The following is an 18260-nucleotide window of genomic DNA, read 5'->3' as shown; positions in this document are numbered from 1 at the left end:
CTCAGGAGCAGAGGAGCTCCGTTTCCGGTGCTAGAATGTTTTAGGTGCTGGTCCCTCGTAGCTCCACTGGTACGGAGGAGCAGGGAGGATACCCTTCCCTCCTTGGTAGCCGACGTGTTGAGCCCAGGGATGACCACCTCGAAAAGACGGGACAGCTCGAATCAAACCGATCGTGCCCGCGGAGCCGGGGCGAGTCTGAATTCTAGGTGGCCGTGCGTGCCGAAGGATCCGCGATAATTGCCGGAGGAACATACGGCTCGGGCGCTTGGCTGCGGGGGGGGAATCGCGAATAAAACCCGACGGAGACGAAGCGAGGGCGTGCGCTTCCGTCGCGGCAGTGACTGTTGACGAGCGAGACAAGGGCAGCGGATGAGGTGCGAAAAGGGGTTAGGAGGATAAGCACGAAGGGGTCCTAATTTGGGGGGCACTTGGCGCTTGGAAAGGATGAACAAAACCGCTTTGGGTTGGGGCAGCGGCAAGTGGTTGGGCAAATAAGAGAGCACGGAAGCGATGCCTTTATTTTGGCTGCGGCATCGGGTTCGGATTCGATGCTTTGACACGCGGAAGGTATATATCCGTTCCTTAACACGGTGGTTCCGTTGAATTCGGGTGGGCTTTGATGCCACAAGCGGGCGAGCACTGCAGCGTGATGGCGAGGCGAGGCTGCTGGTGGGAATAATCGGGTGTTCTCAAAGCGCAAAACAGAATCGTCCATATGCTTATCGGGTATTACGCTTCTGCTCCAGTTGGGTCAGTCAGGGCGTATGGCCTCTTGGTTATAAAACGTTTTTGTCAATACTTCTCAGCAAGCGCCTGTAGCTCAGTGGATAGAGCGTCTGTTTCCTAAGCAGAAGGCCGTAGGTTCGACCCCTACCTGGCGCGCATTCAGTACCTGTTATTCTCTTTTCCAGTTTGTAACATTCAGTACTGTTTGAAGAAGTTTTTAAGAAGACTTTACTCATGTCATTTTTTTAAACCACACTGCAGTCCCATGTGCTTCTGTTGCTCTTCTTCTAAACAAGTGTCAAACTGGCAAACTAAATATCTCAACCAACCAGCAAACCTAAAACTAACCAAAGTTTCCTAGGCGCGGGCGTGCGCAATGGCGTAGCTAGCCATATCACCCAGTTGCCCGACATGATTACAGTTATCCTGCACCATCACCAATAGTCAATCATTGCCCACGCACTATTCAAAGCCATCTTAGTACGTGCTTCACCAGCAGGAGCTCTCCCCTTTTCGCAGCCAAAGGTCAAGGCCACAAATCTACGCTTTGACGCAGGAGCTCCGCTCGCGCATGTCTACCACAAATCAAAAGCAACGCACGACCCAATCACCGGCGACGCCCCGCGCGCTAGCCCTAGCGATACTAAACTTGCTCGGGCTGCGACGGCGACGAACGGCGGGTCACGCCGCCGTGTCTCCCCACCAAATCCCCCTCTTTTTGTTAATATATGCGGATCCTTTTGGTGCGAAGTGAACAAGTGATGCGCCAAACGCTAGGTTGCATATTTCTCGGCGATCCGACCCCGACGATCCCCGCTCGCGAGCCGGCCGGCACCTCACATGCGGGGTGAAGACGACCCCCGCTCTGCCTCCCTGCCGCGGCACGGAGAATAATTTACAGCCTCCTAGGCTATGTGAACTAGAGGTAGCGGCTAGCTCGAGCACCAGAACCTGCTTTTTCCTCGAGCCTTTAGGCAGAAATCAAATTGTTCCAATCTTCCATGATGCTCGCGCTTTTGTTTTGTGCTGGAGAAACGGGGGAAAGGGGCGCCCTTTTTAACCCCTTTCTGTGAATCATGCAGGGTTTTTTTTATGCGTCGCAGTGATGCGCGTTTTTCTTTCTCTTTTCGCGAACGCTAATGATGCGCATGTGCTGGGGGATCGAAGTGCTGGGTGTGGTGCCCCGTGTTTTTTTCTTTTCACTCTAGTTTAATTCGCATTATCAGTTGTAGGAGCCGTCTACCTTGCTAGGTAGGCGAAAGAATATGGTTGATGATCATTAGAGAAGGTTCAGGCGCTTGCTTACACGTAACCGGGCTGGGGCTAGGGCGCCGACGGCAACGGCTGCCGTTGTTTCGACGTGTCTCGTCGGCTGCTGCTGCCGCCGCGCCAAGACCAAATAAATCGTCGGCAAAGCGAAAGCGGGGTAACAAAAGGCACCCACACGTGTGCACAGCGCCCGCTCGTGTCCCGTCCTGTCCCAGTTACACGACCCGTCCCGGCGTCCCGTCCTCTCCTCGGCGCGCGGCGCGCTGCCCGCCCGGCTGGCCGGCTCGCACGGCCAAAAGCGGCCGGGCAATAGCTGCTACTGGCTGCCTCCAAAGAGAAGCAGGTGAGGAAGGGGAGGGAAGGGCCGGCCGGTCGTGCACGCACGTGTCAGCCGCCTTGAGCCATCAGCCGTGGCATTGGCTCCACACAGCTGCGATCGCGAGACACTGATCTGACCGGTCTGGCTGGTGTGGTTTAGGGTGTTGGACTTTCGGTCCCATCCCCATCCGCGGTGCTTTACGCAAATGTCAGCTAGTAGCAGCAGTATCCAATTTGAAACGCCGGAGAGTCCCGGAATTTTGCAAGCTGCGCCGTCCGAATCCCGATGTTCCAAACGAGTCCAGGACGCTGCTGCGGCTATCGCCGCACGGCCAGCCACTCTGCTGCACGTACGAGTACCAACTACCAAGTCGTACTCGTGGTCTCGTGCCTTCCGGGGCGCCTGACAAACCGTGGTCGCACGTACGCGAAGACAGACAGGTCCACGGGCGGTTGTACGAGAAAGTGGCCTCTGGATCTCAGCAGCAGCAGAGAGCCCTTCCTCAGTTCCTCTCAGCAAGAGTCGGCCAGGATCCACGTGAGAGACATTCGTGCCGAGCGCCGGCTTCGGCGCGAGGGCCAGCACCAGTGCACCACCCACCAGGCCACCAAGGGTCCAGGGACCAGGACGCCCTACAGGCTGCAGCAGCCAGCGCCAGCAGCAGCGGCAGGACGGGCTCGGCGGGGTGTCATCGGCATGAGCATGGCACGCGGGGCATATGCGCTGCCTGCCTGCCTGCGCTGCAAGCTGGCGCCGCGCCGGCCGGGGTCAGCCGGGCCTCGTGCCGTCGTGCGTGCCACTGCCCGTCCCCCTGGCCCGTCAGGGTTTCGGGTTTATTGCCTGCTCCTGCTCGCTCGGAAGCGGGCGGAGTTATTCGCTTCCTGCCGTGACCTCATGAAGATGTTTGCGAGCTCATTATTACGCCGTGTCTTCAGTTAATCGGGGCGGGGCCCGAAACCTAGCATGATCCCGGCCGTCTGCCGCTTTCTTGCGATACTTGGTCAGAAAACCGCCGGAACACGAACACAAATGTGGCGGCCAAACGGCTTTGCGTGCTCGTAGTCGTATAGCACTGAAAATCCGTTCTTCAACCCAATCGGTGCCGCTCGCTAATCTCTCCTTTTGACCTCTGCGCGTGTGTGTGTTCCACAAGACAGAGCTTTTCAGTTTTCAGCATTGGGAGTCACTGCATTCGGCGCATTGAGAAGTTCATGGACCGCCCCTGCCGCTGCCGGTTCGTGACAAGCAGCGTCCTTCCAAGCATCGCTCGGAACAACGGAACGGGGAAAAAGGGAAAGGGGGTGGGGCGATGTGGACGCGAGTGCTTCGTCCCAAGTGGGCGTGTATGGAAAACATAGAAAAAGCGCGGCCCGGGCCGAGCTCAGACCGAGACCATCGGCCTGCTGTAGCAGCCAGCTGCGCAAGCCTAGCACACGCGCGGGACCGCTGCAGGGAGCGCGCCAGAGAAGAGACATCCGAGTCCATCTCGGCGTTGTTTGGGCTGATCGAGGTCGGAATCGATGGCCCCGCGCACGAATCTCCGAGCCGGGCCAGGCCAATGGCGACCCTGCCAGGCACACTGAGCCACACGGCCAGTGCTTCGTGAGACGTGGTGGTTACGTGCACATATATTTCGTCTCGTCTGATGGGGCCCCCAGCTCCGACACCCCCATTTGAGAGCAAATTTGGTTCGAACAGTGTTGGGGAATGAATGAATGAATAGCAAGACTGTACGAGAAAATTTGATCGTGTTGCTTGTATGGACTGGATTTTCAACTAGATCGAAGGCCTAATTCAAATTTACTGCACGTAGTAACTTCTCACTTAGCTTAATCATAACTCCCAAAAGGAAAAACAACATATTTTTACGTTTTCCTTTTGACCCAGCATCTACTACTACTACCGCACGAACCAATTTGGTAGTTGCAATGTTCAGCCGGCTCGGAACAGCCTTCAAACGGCTGCAGCTGCGGCTGGGGCTGGCAACCCAACCACTCGGCTGCCGGCCCAACCAGCTGTCGTTGATTGTAGTTGTTGTCTGACTGACTGCAGCAATTCTTGTAGCGACTGCTGGGCGCATCGGCGTGCAGTTGCTACAGCCGCTATACCAAGCAGGCTGGTTGTATAATACTTGTATCCACAACACAATCATTATTGTCTTAAAATCATCACACCTCTTCAAATCTTCAAAACTTAAGGTTGTACAGTTTTATACTAATGTGCGAAGGAATAAGCTTTACATCCATCCATCAACAGTACCAAATTCTCTAACAATTTAAAACACCGTATGCCCATATAAAACACACAAAAGGAAAAAAGAAAACACTATCTAGAGTACTAAGAGTCAGATAAATGTATTTAACACACAAAAGTCCACAGATAAAGGCCCCAGAAATGGCCTATATAAACCCACCATCCACCTCACTTCGGCCAAAGAATTTCAAGTAGCAGCAGCTCTCAGCTCACACCCTCTCCACTCCACTCTCCCAGACCTTTCAAAAAACCCAGGCGAAGCCAAAGCCCCGGAACGCCACCACGTGGTAGCCGGCCGGTGCCGCAAGCTACGAAGCTACAAGCACGGTGCCAGACAGCCATGGTGGCCGCCGGAGCAGCGCTGCGGCTGCGCCTCCTCTACCGGATGCTTCGCGTGGGGGAGCTCCTCGCGCTCGTGGCCTTCCTCTCCTGGTCGTCCTCCCGCGTGCCGTCCGCGGCCGCTGCGGTGCTGCGGCTCGCCGGGTCGCTCCTCCTCAACGCCCGCTTCGTCTTCGTGCTCGGCAACGCCATCGTGCTCCTCCTCTTCGCGCTGTCGAGACACGACCTCTCCTCCTCTTCCAACCAGCAGCAGACGAGCACGGCCAGCACGACCGCCACCCCACCGCCACCGCAGGCCGCGCAGGCCGCCGCCAGCGCCAGCTTCCCTTCCTTCGCCACGCCAGCTCCGACGCCTTCCAGCACCTTGTTGGAAGAAGTCGCCTCCTTCGCCACGCCGGCGGCTCCACCGCCTGCATCCGTGGAGGCGCCGGAGGTGGTAGCAGCAGCCCCGGCGGCGCCCGAGCCGGCGCACGCGGCCGCGGCGTTCGAGGACAAGCCGGCGGTGCGCGTGAGCAAGCTGGCGCGCGCGCCGAGGCGGAGCAGGTCCGAGAAGATGGGCCCGCGGCTGGCGCGGCGCGCCGTGTCGCCCGAGCTGCGGCGCTCCGAGTCGGAGAACGGGCGACGGCGGCGGTCGTCCGTGACGGCGCGCGACGCGCAGGCGTGTTGGGGCATGGACGACGCGGACGAGTTCCGGCGCACGGTGGAGGCGTTCATCGCGAAGCAGACGCGGTTCCACCGCGAGGAGTCCATGGCCGTGGTGGCCGGCGGCGGGGGAGGCGGCCACTGCGGCGCCGCCGCGGCCTTCACCGGCGGCGCCCTCGCCGTCGTCGAATAAAGTTGACGTAGCGGTGGAACGGCCCTGTGCAAAGTACATAAAGGAGAAGCTTCCCTTGCTGAACTTGTCGATCTCGTGTTCATAGTCTCGCCAAGGGGCTCTGCCCCTGCTCTTCAGATCTGGACGTCCTTCTTCTTTTCAGTTTCTTTTTCTTGTCGCATTTCTTCGTTTCGCCCATAGGAACCTGCGAGGCATCGAGTTGACGGGGGTTTTGGAGCCGTTGGATCGTGGATCCAGCAGAGCGATCGAAAATCCTGTGGGTCTGACGACGAAGGAAATGGACCTGGAATTTGCATGCATGATGTTCTCGCCGGCTCAAACGACCGGGGTCTTTCGAGTTACGCGGAAATGCATCGTGAATTCGGATGTTACGTTTCTGATTGTACTCTCCAAATTTCGTTCTTTCCGGAGACTTGGATGAACGGCGAACAAGCCGGCCGGCGCCCGTGCGGCAAGTGACACGACGCGTCAGGAAACCCAGAATCAGATTCGAACAGTGGCACAGCATCGACAGTAGGGAGAGTGGAGACGCGTTGCATGCAAATGCTCTGTGCCCAGAGGGAGGTTCTTCAGTTTCCGGACCGCAGGCTCTGGAGAGCACGGCACGGCCGCGTGCATGTGCCCGCGAATTGAATCCGAGTCTGACGTGACACGGGTGGCGGGTGGTACAAATGGCAAGCTTTTGCTTGCTCGATATGTCCCGCTCCGTGGTTGCCCTCTGGTTCCTCAGAAAAGATTGATCGACCCATCGACTCGGCTCGTGCCCGCCCGCCGGACAACACACCTTGCGTGGAGTGTGGGAGTCCGCGACCGGGCACGCACCCGCCCCGTCCGTCTCCATCCGCTGTTTCTCCCGGGGGGCCCTACGCCTACACGGCTACACGAGGGAGAGAGAGAACGGAAAGGAGACGGACGGAACAAATTCCTTGTTCCCCCTGGGAAGGGATTTTGATTTTTCAGCGATTCGCCATTAGCGAACGAGCCCAGCACCGCACCACCTCCACGGCTCCACTCCACTCCACCACTCGGGTTGGCGGCGGCAGCCTCTTTGCCGGGCGTGCTCGGCTGATTCCTTGCGGAGTCCCGCGGGGAGGCGTCGGAATGTTTGGCGAAGCGAGAAATCTTTTCGGGACTTTCTTGCGTTGGATCTCTGGCAGTCTGGCTAGCCCATGCGCGCTCAGCGTCGGGTGATTGGTGGTTGATGTGTTCCAGGGGAGAGGGGCGTGTCTCCGTTCGGTGGTCTGTTGGTGCGTTACACGGAGAGGGTCAGAGGGGGTTCCGGTCGTTTTCAGCGAGTTCTTGTTCGATTCGCATAATAGGCCGCCCTGCTTGCTTGGTTGCTTGCCTGCCTGTCCAATGGAATCTGCCGCCAAGTGCTCCAGTCCAGTATCCAACAACGGCGGAGCACGCATTTAAATGGAGCTCCCCTGCATCATCAACAGATGCTAAGCACATTTACCGGGTGGTATGTTGCACGTACCGATCAGCTGAACCTAATAGTATGAGAAAGTATAGGATGGACTACATGCATCGTTTTTTTTTCCTGAGCGCCCATGGTCGCCCCACAAACTTGAGCTCCGTTAACACTGGGTTGCTGCACTCCGTAATGCAAAGTTAGCTGCAGAGGTCGCCAGCCAGATTTCCAGTGCAGCGACGGGCATAAAAAAGCATGCATGTGCAACAAACAAACATGAACGAAACTTGAAACTATCTCATTAGTTCACGGGGGACAGTGCAGTACTTCTCACGATCTAATGGGCAGGTTAACTAGTGCCATCAGGCCGCATTCTTGCAATGATGGCTTGAAGCAATTTCGGTGACAATAAGTAAAACTCACTCACCAGCGACCACTCAAACCACCAGTACTTGGAAGGACGGAGAAAATGCCACCTTTATCTTTCCATGCGGCTAAGTAATATTACGGGTATAAAAGCATTTCTCTGCGAGTATATATCTTTACGCTTTGGCCCTTGCTTTTTAGTTGCTTTGTCTCGAATATAATTTCGGTCGCCACTACCGAGAATACTAATATCAATGTTATCCACAGGTGCATAGTTTGGGCACCCTCCTGCGGCTTGCCCGGCCGGTTCCCTCCAAATCCATTATCCGCGAAAATGATTCTCCTGGCATGGTGGCAGAGACAAAAGGCAGGGTCAACATCCGTCCAAGCAAAGCCCATATTCCGACGCATAATTTTAGATCTTTTGCCGCATTGCCTTCTTTGTTTTGCTTCTTTTTCTAACAACAAAGCATTGTTTTGTTTAACTCACGAGTCATGACTGATGGGCCTCCGTGTTATGCAGCCGTGCCCTTGGTTTTCAGTGGGTAGTGGATGCTGCTGCTACCAACAGAAAATGGCTTTTGGAATCTGTCACTTGTGTGTGCATTGGTTATGTAGTGCTGACTGTGCTTGCCTGTTGAGCAGAGAGTATGCAGGGCGCCACCAACCCGGCCCCACCTGTCCCTTGAGTTGTGCTATCTTGTGTGCAGGGATTTTGAAATGCAATTATGCAAGCAGTTGATGTGTGATGCGTTCGTTCTCGTTCCTCACCGGAAGGAGCACATTCCGGTCTTGTTTGTACGAAAGAAGTTGGTGTTTTGTTTCTGTTGGATCGAGCTGTGGCATGATGATTGAACCGAAAGCCCTTTCAGGTACAGGTCAGGTCAGGTCCCCCGTCCAAGACAACCAAAAGAAGGACCTGAAGCCCTGCAATCTCTTGTTTCGATCCGTTCTTGTTCACTTGTGGCTTGCTAGTTGATAGAAAACAAACGCATAGTTTTCAGACTATATGCACCAGCGTTTCCTTTTTATACAAACAAATGCAGAGTTTTCAGATTGTACATCCTTGTTTCTTTTTTATTGACAGAGAAAGAGGAAACTCAGCATCGTTTTCCCTTCGTTCTTTTTTGGGGTCCCAGAGGAGAGAGGACTGCCCTGAACAACATTCTTTTTTTTTTTAGGAGCCCTGAAGAACATTCAACTCGGAACTCGCTCTAGGAAAAGGAGAAGAACTGAAAAAGAGCACCATTTGGGCCACGCTTAGTTCTCTGGCTCGGATGGCCCGTTCTCCATTTCCCCAACCCATGGGTCGCAAGTGTAACGTGCTCCCTTTTGCCTAAAAATGTCATGCGGAAATTTTGGCCTGCAGCGTAAGGCTCGGCCCCATCTGTCCAAATACCGTCGGAACTCCGGGCCGGTAGTGCATCTCAAAGTTTCGGCCCAGAATCTGTCACGAATGGGCCGGCAGCGCGTCTCAAAGTTTCGGTCCCCAGACGGAGGGAGGAGCCTTTTGCGTGGGCAGCACTCTCGGTTGCACTTGCACCAGTCCAGCCCAAACAAAAGCCATGCGGCGTCCTTGCATCATCGGTGCCCCGCATCGCTGCATGGCAGCCGCGGGAGTCACAGAATATGCCGATTTAACGGTCGGGTCGCACACTTTCCCCTTCCATGTTTGGTGTCTAGGGCAAAAGAAAGAAGCCGCGGAAACCTTAGCACCGAAGCAAGGAAAATGTCCTCCGGTCCTCCCCGTACATGGCATGCGAGCATAGTTCCGCACAGTGCAAAAACTGCAACAAACCGTTAAATACCAAATTTTTACGGACTTATAATGTAGCTTCTCTCATAATATCTTTTCAGAAATATTTATTTAACGACTGTATAGGGTCACTAACCATATTTACCACATGGTCATCATCTACCACATGAGCATCCTTAAATAGGAGGTTCCTATAGTTATGTGTATAAAACAAGACTTCTATTTCGTAGTCAATTTTTAAAATATAAGCAATCTCATATGTAAAGAGTGGCTAACACAATCATCACTTATCTTAGGATAATCTTTAACTTTGCTATAGTTAAATGCTATGTAGGAGTACATGTTTTTCTTATGTGGGTTGCTAATTCATATACCTACATTTGTTTTATATCTTGGATGAGGCCAAATCTTGCTTCATCTGTTTGTTAAGCAATATAAATATTACCTACTGAATGCTACACCTACGCGTATGAAAAAAAATCAATCTATACTGGTAGGAGGGCTTAGGTATACAACCAATTCTTTAATGTTGCAAACTAGGATTTTGTAAAAAAAATTGAACATAATTTTTCACACCATATTTTTGACACCATCTATTGAGCAACTGAGGCAAACATTCTTATTACATCCCTAAGTTCTCACCTAGCCGTACAATCTACAAAGTGTGCGGCAACAAACGTTCGTGAGTGTTTTTTATTTCTCTATACGCATTTTTGATAGCCTATAATTTATTTTTACATCCCTAGGTTCCCACCCAACTGTGCAACCTAGAAACATGCCATGCGCGTTTGGCGATACCCTTGTGCACATTTTTTTATTTCAAACATTTTTTTATTTCGATGGATGCGTTTTTAACCGTCAGCACATATTAAACAATTGAGTTGAATGTTCTTATTTACATCCCTACCCCCAAATAGCTTCACAATCCAGGGGTATGCTATGCGTATGCGGCAACATCCTTTCTGCATGCTTCTTTTATTTTGCTAAATGCGTTTCTGGCGGTACATATTAAGCAACTGTCAACCGGGACGAACTTTCCACAGGGTTGTGCTGCTCAGGGGTGTGTCACAGGCTCGTGGTAGGCATTGTTGGTGCTTGTTTTCACTAGACACGTTTTCGATAACACATATTGATCACTGGAGTACCCTTGTGCACATATTTTTGATATTTCACTGTACGCGTTCTTGACAGCACATATTGATCCATGGAGGTGAAAGTTCTTGTTATATCCCTAGGTCCCCACCCAGCTATCCAGAGACGTGCTACGGTGTGTTTGCCAGCACTCTTGCGCATGTTTTATTTGTTTTTCGCTAGCGCGCACCGCATGCTTACTATCTATCTTTTTTCTCTTTCATCCTTTCTGAACAGAAACCAGAGTGGTTTCACCGAATCTACAATTTCACGGAATTGAAAGCCACAGCTCCTTAGGGGGGAAAAAAAGATTGCGATCCGAACTCCTTTGCTAAGCGGCACCCGCCTGTCAGGGACTCGTAAAACGCGGGCGAGGAGAGTCCGGGTGCAGAAAGCATTAGCCCTCAGGATCTGGGAGCCGCAAGCCTGCAAGCTGCAACCCTACGGCGTCCGGCTGCGGCAGAGCCACCATCCATTTTTTTTTCCTCACAAAATTCACGAAAGGAAACTCGAAGCCACCCCCCGTTTATTAGCTGAGCTCCTGCCCCGGCCGGCCCTCTCTTCCTGCGTGCGTGCGTGGCTGCGGCAATACAGGGTTCGTGGGGGAGCAAGGCGGCGGCGACGAGGGTTTTGCTGCTCCCACACCGCGCGCAGCCGCGACGCGACCGCAGCTCGTCGCTGCCCCGGATCGAGGAGGAGGAGGGGGAGGAGGCAGCGCCTGTGGTGGCTGCGGCAGCGCCGGGAGCGCCATGAGGGGCGGCGGCCGTGGCGGCGGCGGGAGGCAGCCCTTCGCGGCGCCTGACGGGGCGGATGCGGCGGCGATCCCGACCGCCTCCAGGAAGATGGTGCAGAGCCTCAAGGGGATCCTGGCCGACCGCTCGGAAGGCGAGATCTACGCCACGCTCTGCGACTGCGGCATGGACCCCGACATCGCCGTCGAGAGGCTCATCTCGCAAGGTATGCTGGCTTGCTCCCTCGCCTTTTCTCGTCTCACGGGTCGAATTGTTTAGCGCGGATGTTGTCGTGTGATGCTCGTCAGCGCTAGGGTTTATATTTTTTTCGCGCGGGTGATTGGGCGCCGCGCGGATATGTGCGGCTTCGTTTCGTCGTAACCCCGCAACCTGGACGGTTGCTGTTGAATTGTTTGCCAATCCGGTCTGATTCCGCGGACGCTGTACGCTGTGACCTGTTTTGGCTTGCCAGTTTAGGTTTAATTTAACCTGACCGCGTGGAAGGCATACTGGGAAGTTTTAATTCGGCTATGCCTCCAGATTAGTGAATATATCCTTTTTTATATTTTTGTCAACACAAGCAACCCTTTTTGCATTTATGGATGTGTCTTATGGAACAGATGTGGCAACTTACGATGTAAGGGGGTTCAATTTAGTGCAGAAGTCATGATTCATATCCCATTGTAGTCCAGCTGTGTTGCAGAACCATGATAGCTGGCCCATTTATTATGTAATGTCTTGCATGAACATGTCTTTTATCTTCAGCAATAGGATGGTGTTTAAGCTCACTCATGCAATCTTTTCTATTTAATAACTTGGAATAGGTGCATGTTTTTGCTGTTAACTGATATGTGCCTATTAATACATATTTGTTGAATTGTGATTTCTGTAAATTCAATGTTGAGATGCTCAGGTGCCATTATCTTTTGGTTCTTCATGTGCTGATAGCCTTCTATTTGTCCTGTTCTTCAAATTTTTAGGGTAGATTTGTCCTATTTTAAATGCATACCTAGGCATCTGGTATTTTAGTGTCAATTAATCACTACAGTTATGGCTGATGTACCTAATAAATAAAACATGGTATAGCAATATCACGGAATCTAACTTTCTTTATTCATGGTGTTCAGATACTTTTCATGAAGTGAGGAGAAAGCGGGACAAGAAAAAGGAGGTTAGTAGATGTTTAAAATCCTTATATTCCAGCTTTTCTGTAAGTTGACAGTTTGCTTTTTCATCCTTTGATTTTTATGTGAGAGTTTAACTGCAATGTGAGTTGACCATTGATCATGCAAGCTTGCACTGAATGGAACCTCACTGTCTACTTTTCTATCTTTTTTTTTGTGTGGGATTTCGCTGCAATGTGAGTTTAGGGTCACTGATCATGCAAGCTTGCAATGAATGGGGGACCTGGGCTCCTCCAATGCCATCTACTGGCTGATACATACACAGTTGTGCCATTCTTGCTTGACAAATACGCCCTCCTTCCCAAAATTATAGGTTGATTTGACTTTTCTAGGTACATAGCTTTTGCTATGCACCTAGATATACTCAATGTCTAGATACATGGTAAAAGCTATGTATCTTGAAAAGACAAAACGACCTGTAATTTGGAATGGAGGGAGTAATCAGCATACTGCTACAATCGATCAGTTATTAGCTTAGCAGCCACATTATATGGTACATTGTTTGAAATAGATTCATGCATTGATATGCCTATGTTATTGCACTCGGAAGATCCTTTTCTGTGATCTTTAGTGCATCTTCACATTTTGATCCGAGTCAATCCATGCCATCTGGTTGCCTATTATTTCCCTGACAAATTCTATCATCTGCAGACTAAAGCTTCTCAGGAATCAAGACCTCGATCATTCCAGAAACCTATGAATCGAGGATACAAGGCTGGTTCTGATCGAAGTGGGCGAGGTAGGATGCATATCATATTGTCATGGAGTTTATAGTTTTCTCAGTCCAACCACTCATCTTGTTTTTTCCTGAACATATCAGCAGACTCAATGGGTGTTTCCAAAGGCCCTATCAAGAAAGAACCAGAATTACATGCTCCGCTTAACTCATCGGCCTTGGATGTCAGGACAAGCAATCCTACAGAAACAATTTCTGCTACAGGGTAGGGGGTACTTACTGGTTTTTGCATGGAGATTATTAAGCTATATGTCGATTGTTTAGTTAGTTTGTCCTTCGTTGTTGTTTGAGTCAATGTTCTTTCTCTTATTTCATTATCGCCCTTTTTCGTTCTTTGTTTCGCATCATTTCATGTGACTCTTGTTGGGCTTCATAGCTAATCTAACCAACTTGCTTGGGAAAGGCTTTGTAGTTTTTGAAGCTGTTTCATTAGTTTCAATCATTCCCTTATACTTGTTTATGGTTTTGCAATGTCCATTCTGTCTATTAAATTACATAAAAAATATGTTTTGGCTGGTATGGAAAACCTTAATGGCTCGAGTTTCATCTCCTTTTGGTTCTATTCACAAAACACCTACTAGAAGTTGGAATAACACATATTTCAGGTGCCACAAAACAGAGTGTATCTTTGACCGAACAGATTGTCAGTATTTTTGCATGTGATCATCAGTTATTTGTTTTACTTGTCATCCTAGCTAGCGAGCAATTATATCTGTCTTACAATAGTAGTTTCATCATGAAAACAGTACTTAAGTTTCATTATATTTTTGTATGTTTCACTAACATATGGCTAGAGAAAGCAATGGTAGAAAATGTTTATTGATACCATATTGATGCCCTACTCTACAAGTAACCTGGTACGCCATTGCCAGGCCTGATACCTTTTCACTTGATTATTATGAAGAGACCAATCATCTGTACATTGTCAACGTTTTTGTTTGCTTCATTGTTGCATTAGGTGTTCTATATTCTTTCTGTTCATATCATGCCATAGCCATTTTCCAGGGCAAACTGGGATGATCTTTAAAATTTGAGAATGTACAGTGCGAACTAATTATGTTTTATGTTTCTGGTTATTTATACAATGTAGCTTGAAGGCTTCCTGTCAGGAATCTTAATGTCCTGTGCTTCTATTTGCAGCAATGTTGCCCAAGCTGATGCAAAGAACACCACTCAGCCTCCATCTCAAGTGCAGCATGGTTGGGGTGGTATTCCAGGTCGTCCTTCCTTGGCTGAAATAGTGAAGATGGGCAGGCCTCAAGCTAAAAGTGGGAGCAGATCTGCTGCAAGTAGCACAGCCATGCCAGCCGTTGGTGATTCAGTCATTTCCAATACACCAAGTCATACACCCAAGGAATACAACAGATCTGCTTTCGCATCAGAACCAAATGGTGCTGTTGAGGTGCACTCTGTACCTAAAGATGCCTCCTCAATTGACATGTTACCTCCAGCAGAGGGAGCAGATGTGCCAGCTCCTTCCATTGAAGATTCATCAACGCCAGATGTCAATGAAGATGGTATTGAAAAGAGCACAAATTTGGAGGGTAATACAGATAAATCAGACTATACTGAAGTTGCCACTCATCAGGGTGATGACTTGATAGAGAAAACAGATGACTTTCAGTCCAATGGCCTTTCATTTGAGCCTAACCAAAGTAAGTCAAAATGAACCTCATTTTGCATTATCTGTATTTCTGCATGTGGTTGTTCAGCTTATATGATTCTGAAGATCTACTAAGTAAATTAAGTTGGAAGATAGCTTATTTTATTTCTGTGGATGATTTTTTTTTTGTTTCCTAAGGTTATCACACCCCCATTTGACCATCTTTAATTTTACCTATATTTCCCTTTTTCAACTAAAACCATCTGCTGTGTCAATGGTTTGAGATGTTATCAGGGTTACATTCCCTGCACCCAAAGAAACCAAAAGGTTATTACAAGTTACTAAAAACTCTGAACCACCCAACATTTACATTATTGCTTGGAATTTGGGTCGTTTTGCTTGGATATACTATTGATGGGAATTTGGAAGGTAGGAGGGTGTGAAACACCAGCTGAGAAATCAAACAAATATGGAAATGCAAACACCAGCTTACCCAGCCTACCAGGTGTCTGGCACAATCTGGTAACACCATTATGCTGAGTCAGTCAGTTGAAATTTCTTTCTAGAATTCTCGATTCCTATCTGCACGTGTATTTTTTGTATTGCATTGTTGCATGCCATACTTCTCAGTTACCCATTAATAAAGACCTGTTTCATATCTGTGTGCTACAACACCTTGGCGACTGTGGATCTCTGAAACTGTTTGTCTTTCTAGTAACCTTTTGCTGTTGCTCATGAAGTTTCTCATTTTGTATTACTATCTACCCCTTTGATGGCAGATTTGAATGGAGATATGTCTACCACGACGAAACAATTTGACCAGTTGACTCTACACGAGGAACCAAAATCATCTGATGATAATCCGGCAGTAATAATCCCTGATCATCTTCAGGTTTCAAATGCTGACTGCGCACACTTGACGTTTGGTAGTTTTGTGTCTGGAACACTTGATGCATCTTTGACCACGAAACCTCTTGAGTGTCATGGGGACGTTGTGGCAGCACCTGATGACCATTCAATTGACCAGACAGTTGTCAGGTATGCTTTCTTTTTTTAGTATTCTTCACCCCCATTTTATTGTGTAGCGCTTAAAAGTCCTTTTTTTAAGAATCCACGAGGATGAAAGCAAGGCGGCAGGAACTCCAGCAGCTAATGAATGTGTTGCTTCCGCGACAAACAGCAACATGGAGAATCTTGATGTTACATCGGTACAACAATCTGAAGTGACGATAGCCAATTTCCTGGATGTTACAAACAATACTGAATACAACCTATCAGCAACCTCAGATTATGCAACTTCAAGTGCAGCGCTCCAAGATTCTGCTTCACACAATTACCTGCAGGAAAACCGACAATTCCAGAATTTATCTCCTTTATCAAGCTTTATGGTATGTACCTATGTGTTATCCTGGTTCTAACTTTTCATTAAGAAAAAAAAATGTATAGCCCACACACGCACGCTCACTCACACACACACATGCACACACGCGCGTGCGCGCACCCATCACGCACACACATGCCACCTTGCTAAAATAATGCACACAATATTAGTAATTTATTCATACTGCACTGTTTTCCTCCACTAACAGCTGTTTTATTACACTACGTATCTGCAGCAAATACAAAATGGTCTCCTGCCACCAGCGATCCCACCATTGCGCGAATTTGATCCAGCTTTCTCACTATTGCTCACTAACCCTCCTATGATGCATGGTACGTCGTCATCGTCCATGAACAATGCAACTGTTTCTACGCAGCCCCAAGAGGTATGAACAACTTCATCTTCATGTTCAGCTATGCTTTTCATTGAAGCAGCCATGTATTTCTTGTCAACTTCATACATTATGTCTTTAAGGTAATTGATGTTGCTAGGTAAACTAATTGTCAAAAGCTATGATGTGGAAAAGGGTAGAATATGTTTCCTTCATTTTTTGTTGTTGTCAAACTAAATGTCACATGGGACTCAGAGTTGGCTATAGAGAATGATCAGCTTTTTGTTGTATCGGTTGTCAATGGTCCTACTATTTGAATTGGTGGAAGATTTGCAATTTTTGTCAAAAGCTGAGGAAGAGAAGCATAGAACTTTGCTATTTTGCTATCTGATCATTTGCTAATCTTTAAATTTATCATGGTACCTGTAAATGTGTTAAGAATGTGGTGATAGCATGATAAGAATTCTCTTAACTCTGCCATGTGCTCCTTATTGTGTATAGCTTTCCTTGTTTATCTTCTTATCATGTGTTTGCCACACAACAAGCTAACTACGTCATGAGCAAGCTTATAGCTTTCCTTGTTTATCTTATTGAATTATCTTATTGAATCTAACGAGTATATGCCACTTTCTTATTGTGTTTGATTCTCGCAGAGTGCCAATTCAGTTGGGTTACCCAACCCACAATTGACTCAATCTCAGCCAAGCACAAGCATTGCGTCAGGGCCTCCTCTCCCTCAACATCTTCTTCATCCCTATGCTCAAGCAACTCTTCCTCTTGGGTATGCAGGCATGATTGGCTATCCATCTCTGCCCCCAAGTTATGCATATATCCAGCCTGCTGCTTTTCAGCAACCATATATGAGCAATATGTTCCACCAAGCAGCAGCTGCAGTTCCCAACTCGAGTGTGAAATACCCTCTACCACAGTACAAAGCTCTAGCTAGCTTACCACAGCCAGCCTCTTTGCTCTCAAGCTATGTTGGAGGCTTTGGAACCGCAAACAACATGCCAGGAAATTTCCCTGTGAACCAAAGCACAGCATCAGCGACCACAACTCTTGGGTTCGATGGATCAGTGCCTCCACATTACAAAGAGGGAAATCAGTTTATTTCTCTTCAGCAGCAGGTAACTATATTGCACCTGAGCTTTGCCTCCGCGATGGGCAAATTATGTGATCACTAATTTTTCATTTGTTGCTGGCAGAATGAGAACCCTGCAATGTGGATGCATGGAGCTGGTTCACGAGGAATGCCCCCACTTGCAGCCAGTACCTTGTATGGCTATCAAGGGCAGAGTCATCAGGCTGGGCTTCGGCAGGGCCAGCTACCTTCGCAGTTTGGCACCGCACTTGGGCAGTCACAGCCAGGCCTGGGCCCAGAACACCGAAACCCCAGTGATGGCAACCTAAGTGCTGCTGCTCAGGCTAACCCAATGTGGCCTAGCTATTGATCCATCCCTTGTCAACCTGAAGGTGGCGGCTTCTGTTGTGTGCGCGGACGCTAGAGATGGCATCCAATGGCTTTTGGCCTGATCCAGGCAGACGGATAGCAGCTGTGTACATGAGTTGCTATCGTGACATTTTGAGCCCGAGAGATACATGTTGGAAACTTGTAGCGTTTCTTAGGATATGGGCAAGGTTGTAGTTCGATCTATTTATTCAAATTCTGATAGAAAAGGATCGTTCTTTTTCTATTTTTTTTCTTTTTTTGCTGTCTACATATCTTGTGACAATAAACCTGAAATATCTAACACAGCAGCACCATTAATTTTCGAGGAAGCAAAAGAGGAGCCTAGATTACATCACCGGCATTCTGTGCCCTTGCATTTCACCTGCTTTGCCACCATCTCATTGCCAATATTGTCTGATCCATTGCCAAGATTGTG

The 18260-nt window shown here is 49.2% G+C and overlaps 2 protein-coding genes and 1 non-coding gene across 4 annotated transcripts; all 3 read left to right on the top strand.

Moving 5' to 3' along the window:
- Positions 1 to 809: 809 nt before the first annotated feature.
- Positions 810 to 882, top strand: TRNAR-CCU (transfer RNA arginine (anticodon CCU)). The gene has a single exon. It is a non-coding gene; the product is annotated as a tRNA-Arg (tRNA).
- A 3875-nt stretch (positions 883 to 4757) lies between these two features.
- LOC117847475 (uncharacterized) lies at positions 4758 to 6112 on the top strand. Its single transcript, XM_034728691.2, has one exon. The coding sequence runs from the start codon at positions 4908 to 4910 to the stop codon at positions 5739 to 5741; it is 834 nt and encodes a 277-aa protein (XP_034584582.1). The 5' UTR covers positions 4758 to 4907; the 3' UTR covers positions 5742 to 6112.
- A 4791-nt stretch (positions 6113 to 10903) lies between these two features.
- On the top strand, positions 10904 to 18179 carry LOC117848574 (uncharacterized). 2 transcript variants are annotated; one of them, XM_034730028.2, is made up of 10 exons: positions 10904 to 11365; positions 12267 to 12310; positions 12975 to 13062; positions 13144 to 13264; positions 14200 to 14714; positions 15442 to 15700; positions 15771 to 16050; positions 16279 to 16428; positions 17028 to 17501; positions 17580 to 18179. In XM_034730028.2, exons 1-10 carry the CDS (start codon positions 11158 to 11160, stop codon positions 17823 to 17825), a joined length of 2385 nt encoding a protein of 794 aa, XP_034585919.1. In that variant the 5' UTR covers positions 10904 to 11157; the 3' UTR covers positions 17826 to 18179. The 2 variants fall into 2 exon arrangements, with proteins under 2 accessions (XP_034585919.1, XP_034585920.1); XM_034730029.2 differs by having other exon boundaries at positions 10905 to 11365; positions 13147 to 13264.
- The last annotated feature ends 81 nt before the right edge of the window (positions 18180 to 18260 follow it).

Source organism: Setaria viridis, chromosome 3 (genome assembly GCF_005286985.2).
Source record: "Setaria viridis chromosome 3, Setaria_viridis_v4.0, whole genome shotgun sequence".
NCBI classification, from domain to species: Eukaryota; Viridiplantae; Streptophyta; class Magnoliopsida; order Poales; family Poaceae; genus Setaria; species Setaria viridis.
Note: the sequence above shows the minus strand (reverse complement) of the source record. Positions and strands in the feature narration are given on the sequence as shown.

Bases quoted from the DNA above. Each gene is read 5' to 3' on its own strand.
- LOC117847475 (XM_034728691.2), top strand. From the start codon at position 4,908: ATGGTGGCCGCCGGAGCAGCGCTGCGGCTGCGCCTCCTCTACCGGATG.
- LOC117848574 (XM_034730028.2), top strand. From the start codon at position 11,158: ATGAGGGGCGGCGGCCGTGGCGGCGGCGGGAGGCAGCCCTTCGCGGCG. The intron at 11,366-12,266 runs GTATGCTGGCTT...CATGGTGTTCAG, and splicing joins CGAGAGGCTCATCTCGCAAG to ATACTTTTCATGAAGTGAGG. The intron at 16,051-16,278 runs GTATGTACCTAT...ACGTATCTGCAG, and splicing joins CTCCTTTATCAAGCTTTATG to CAAATACAAAATGGTCTCCT.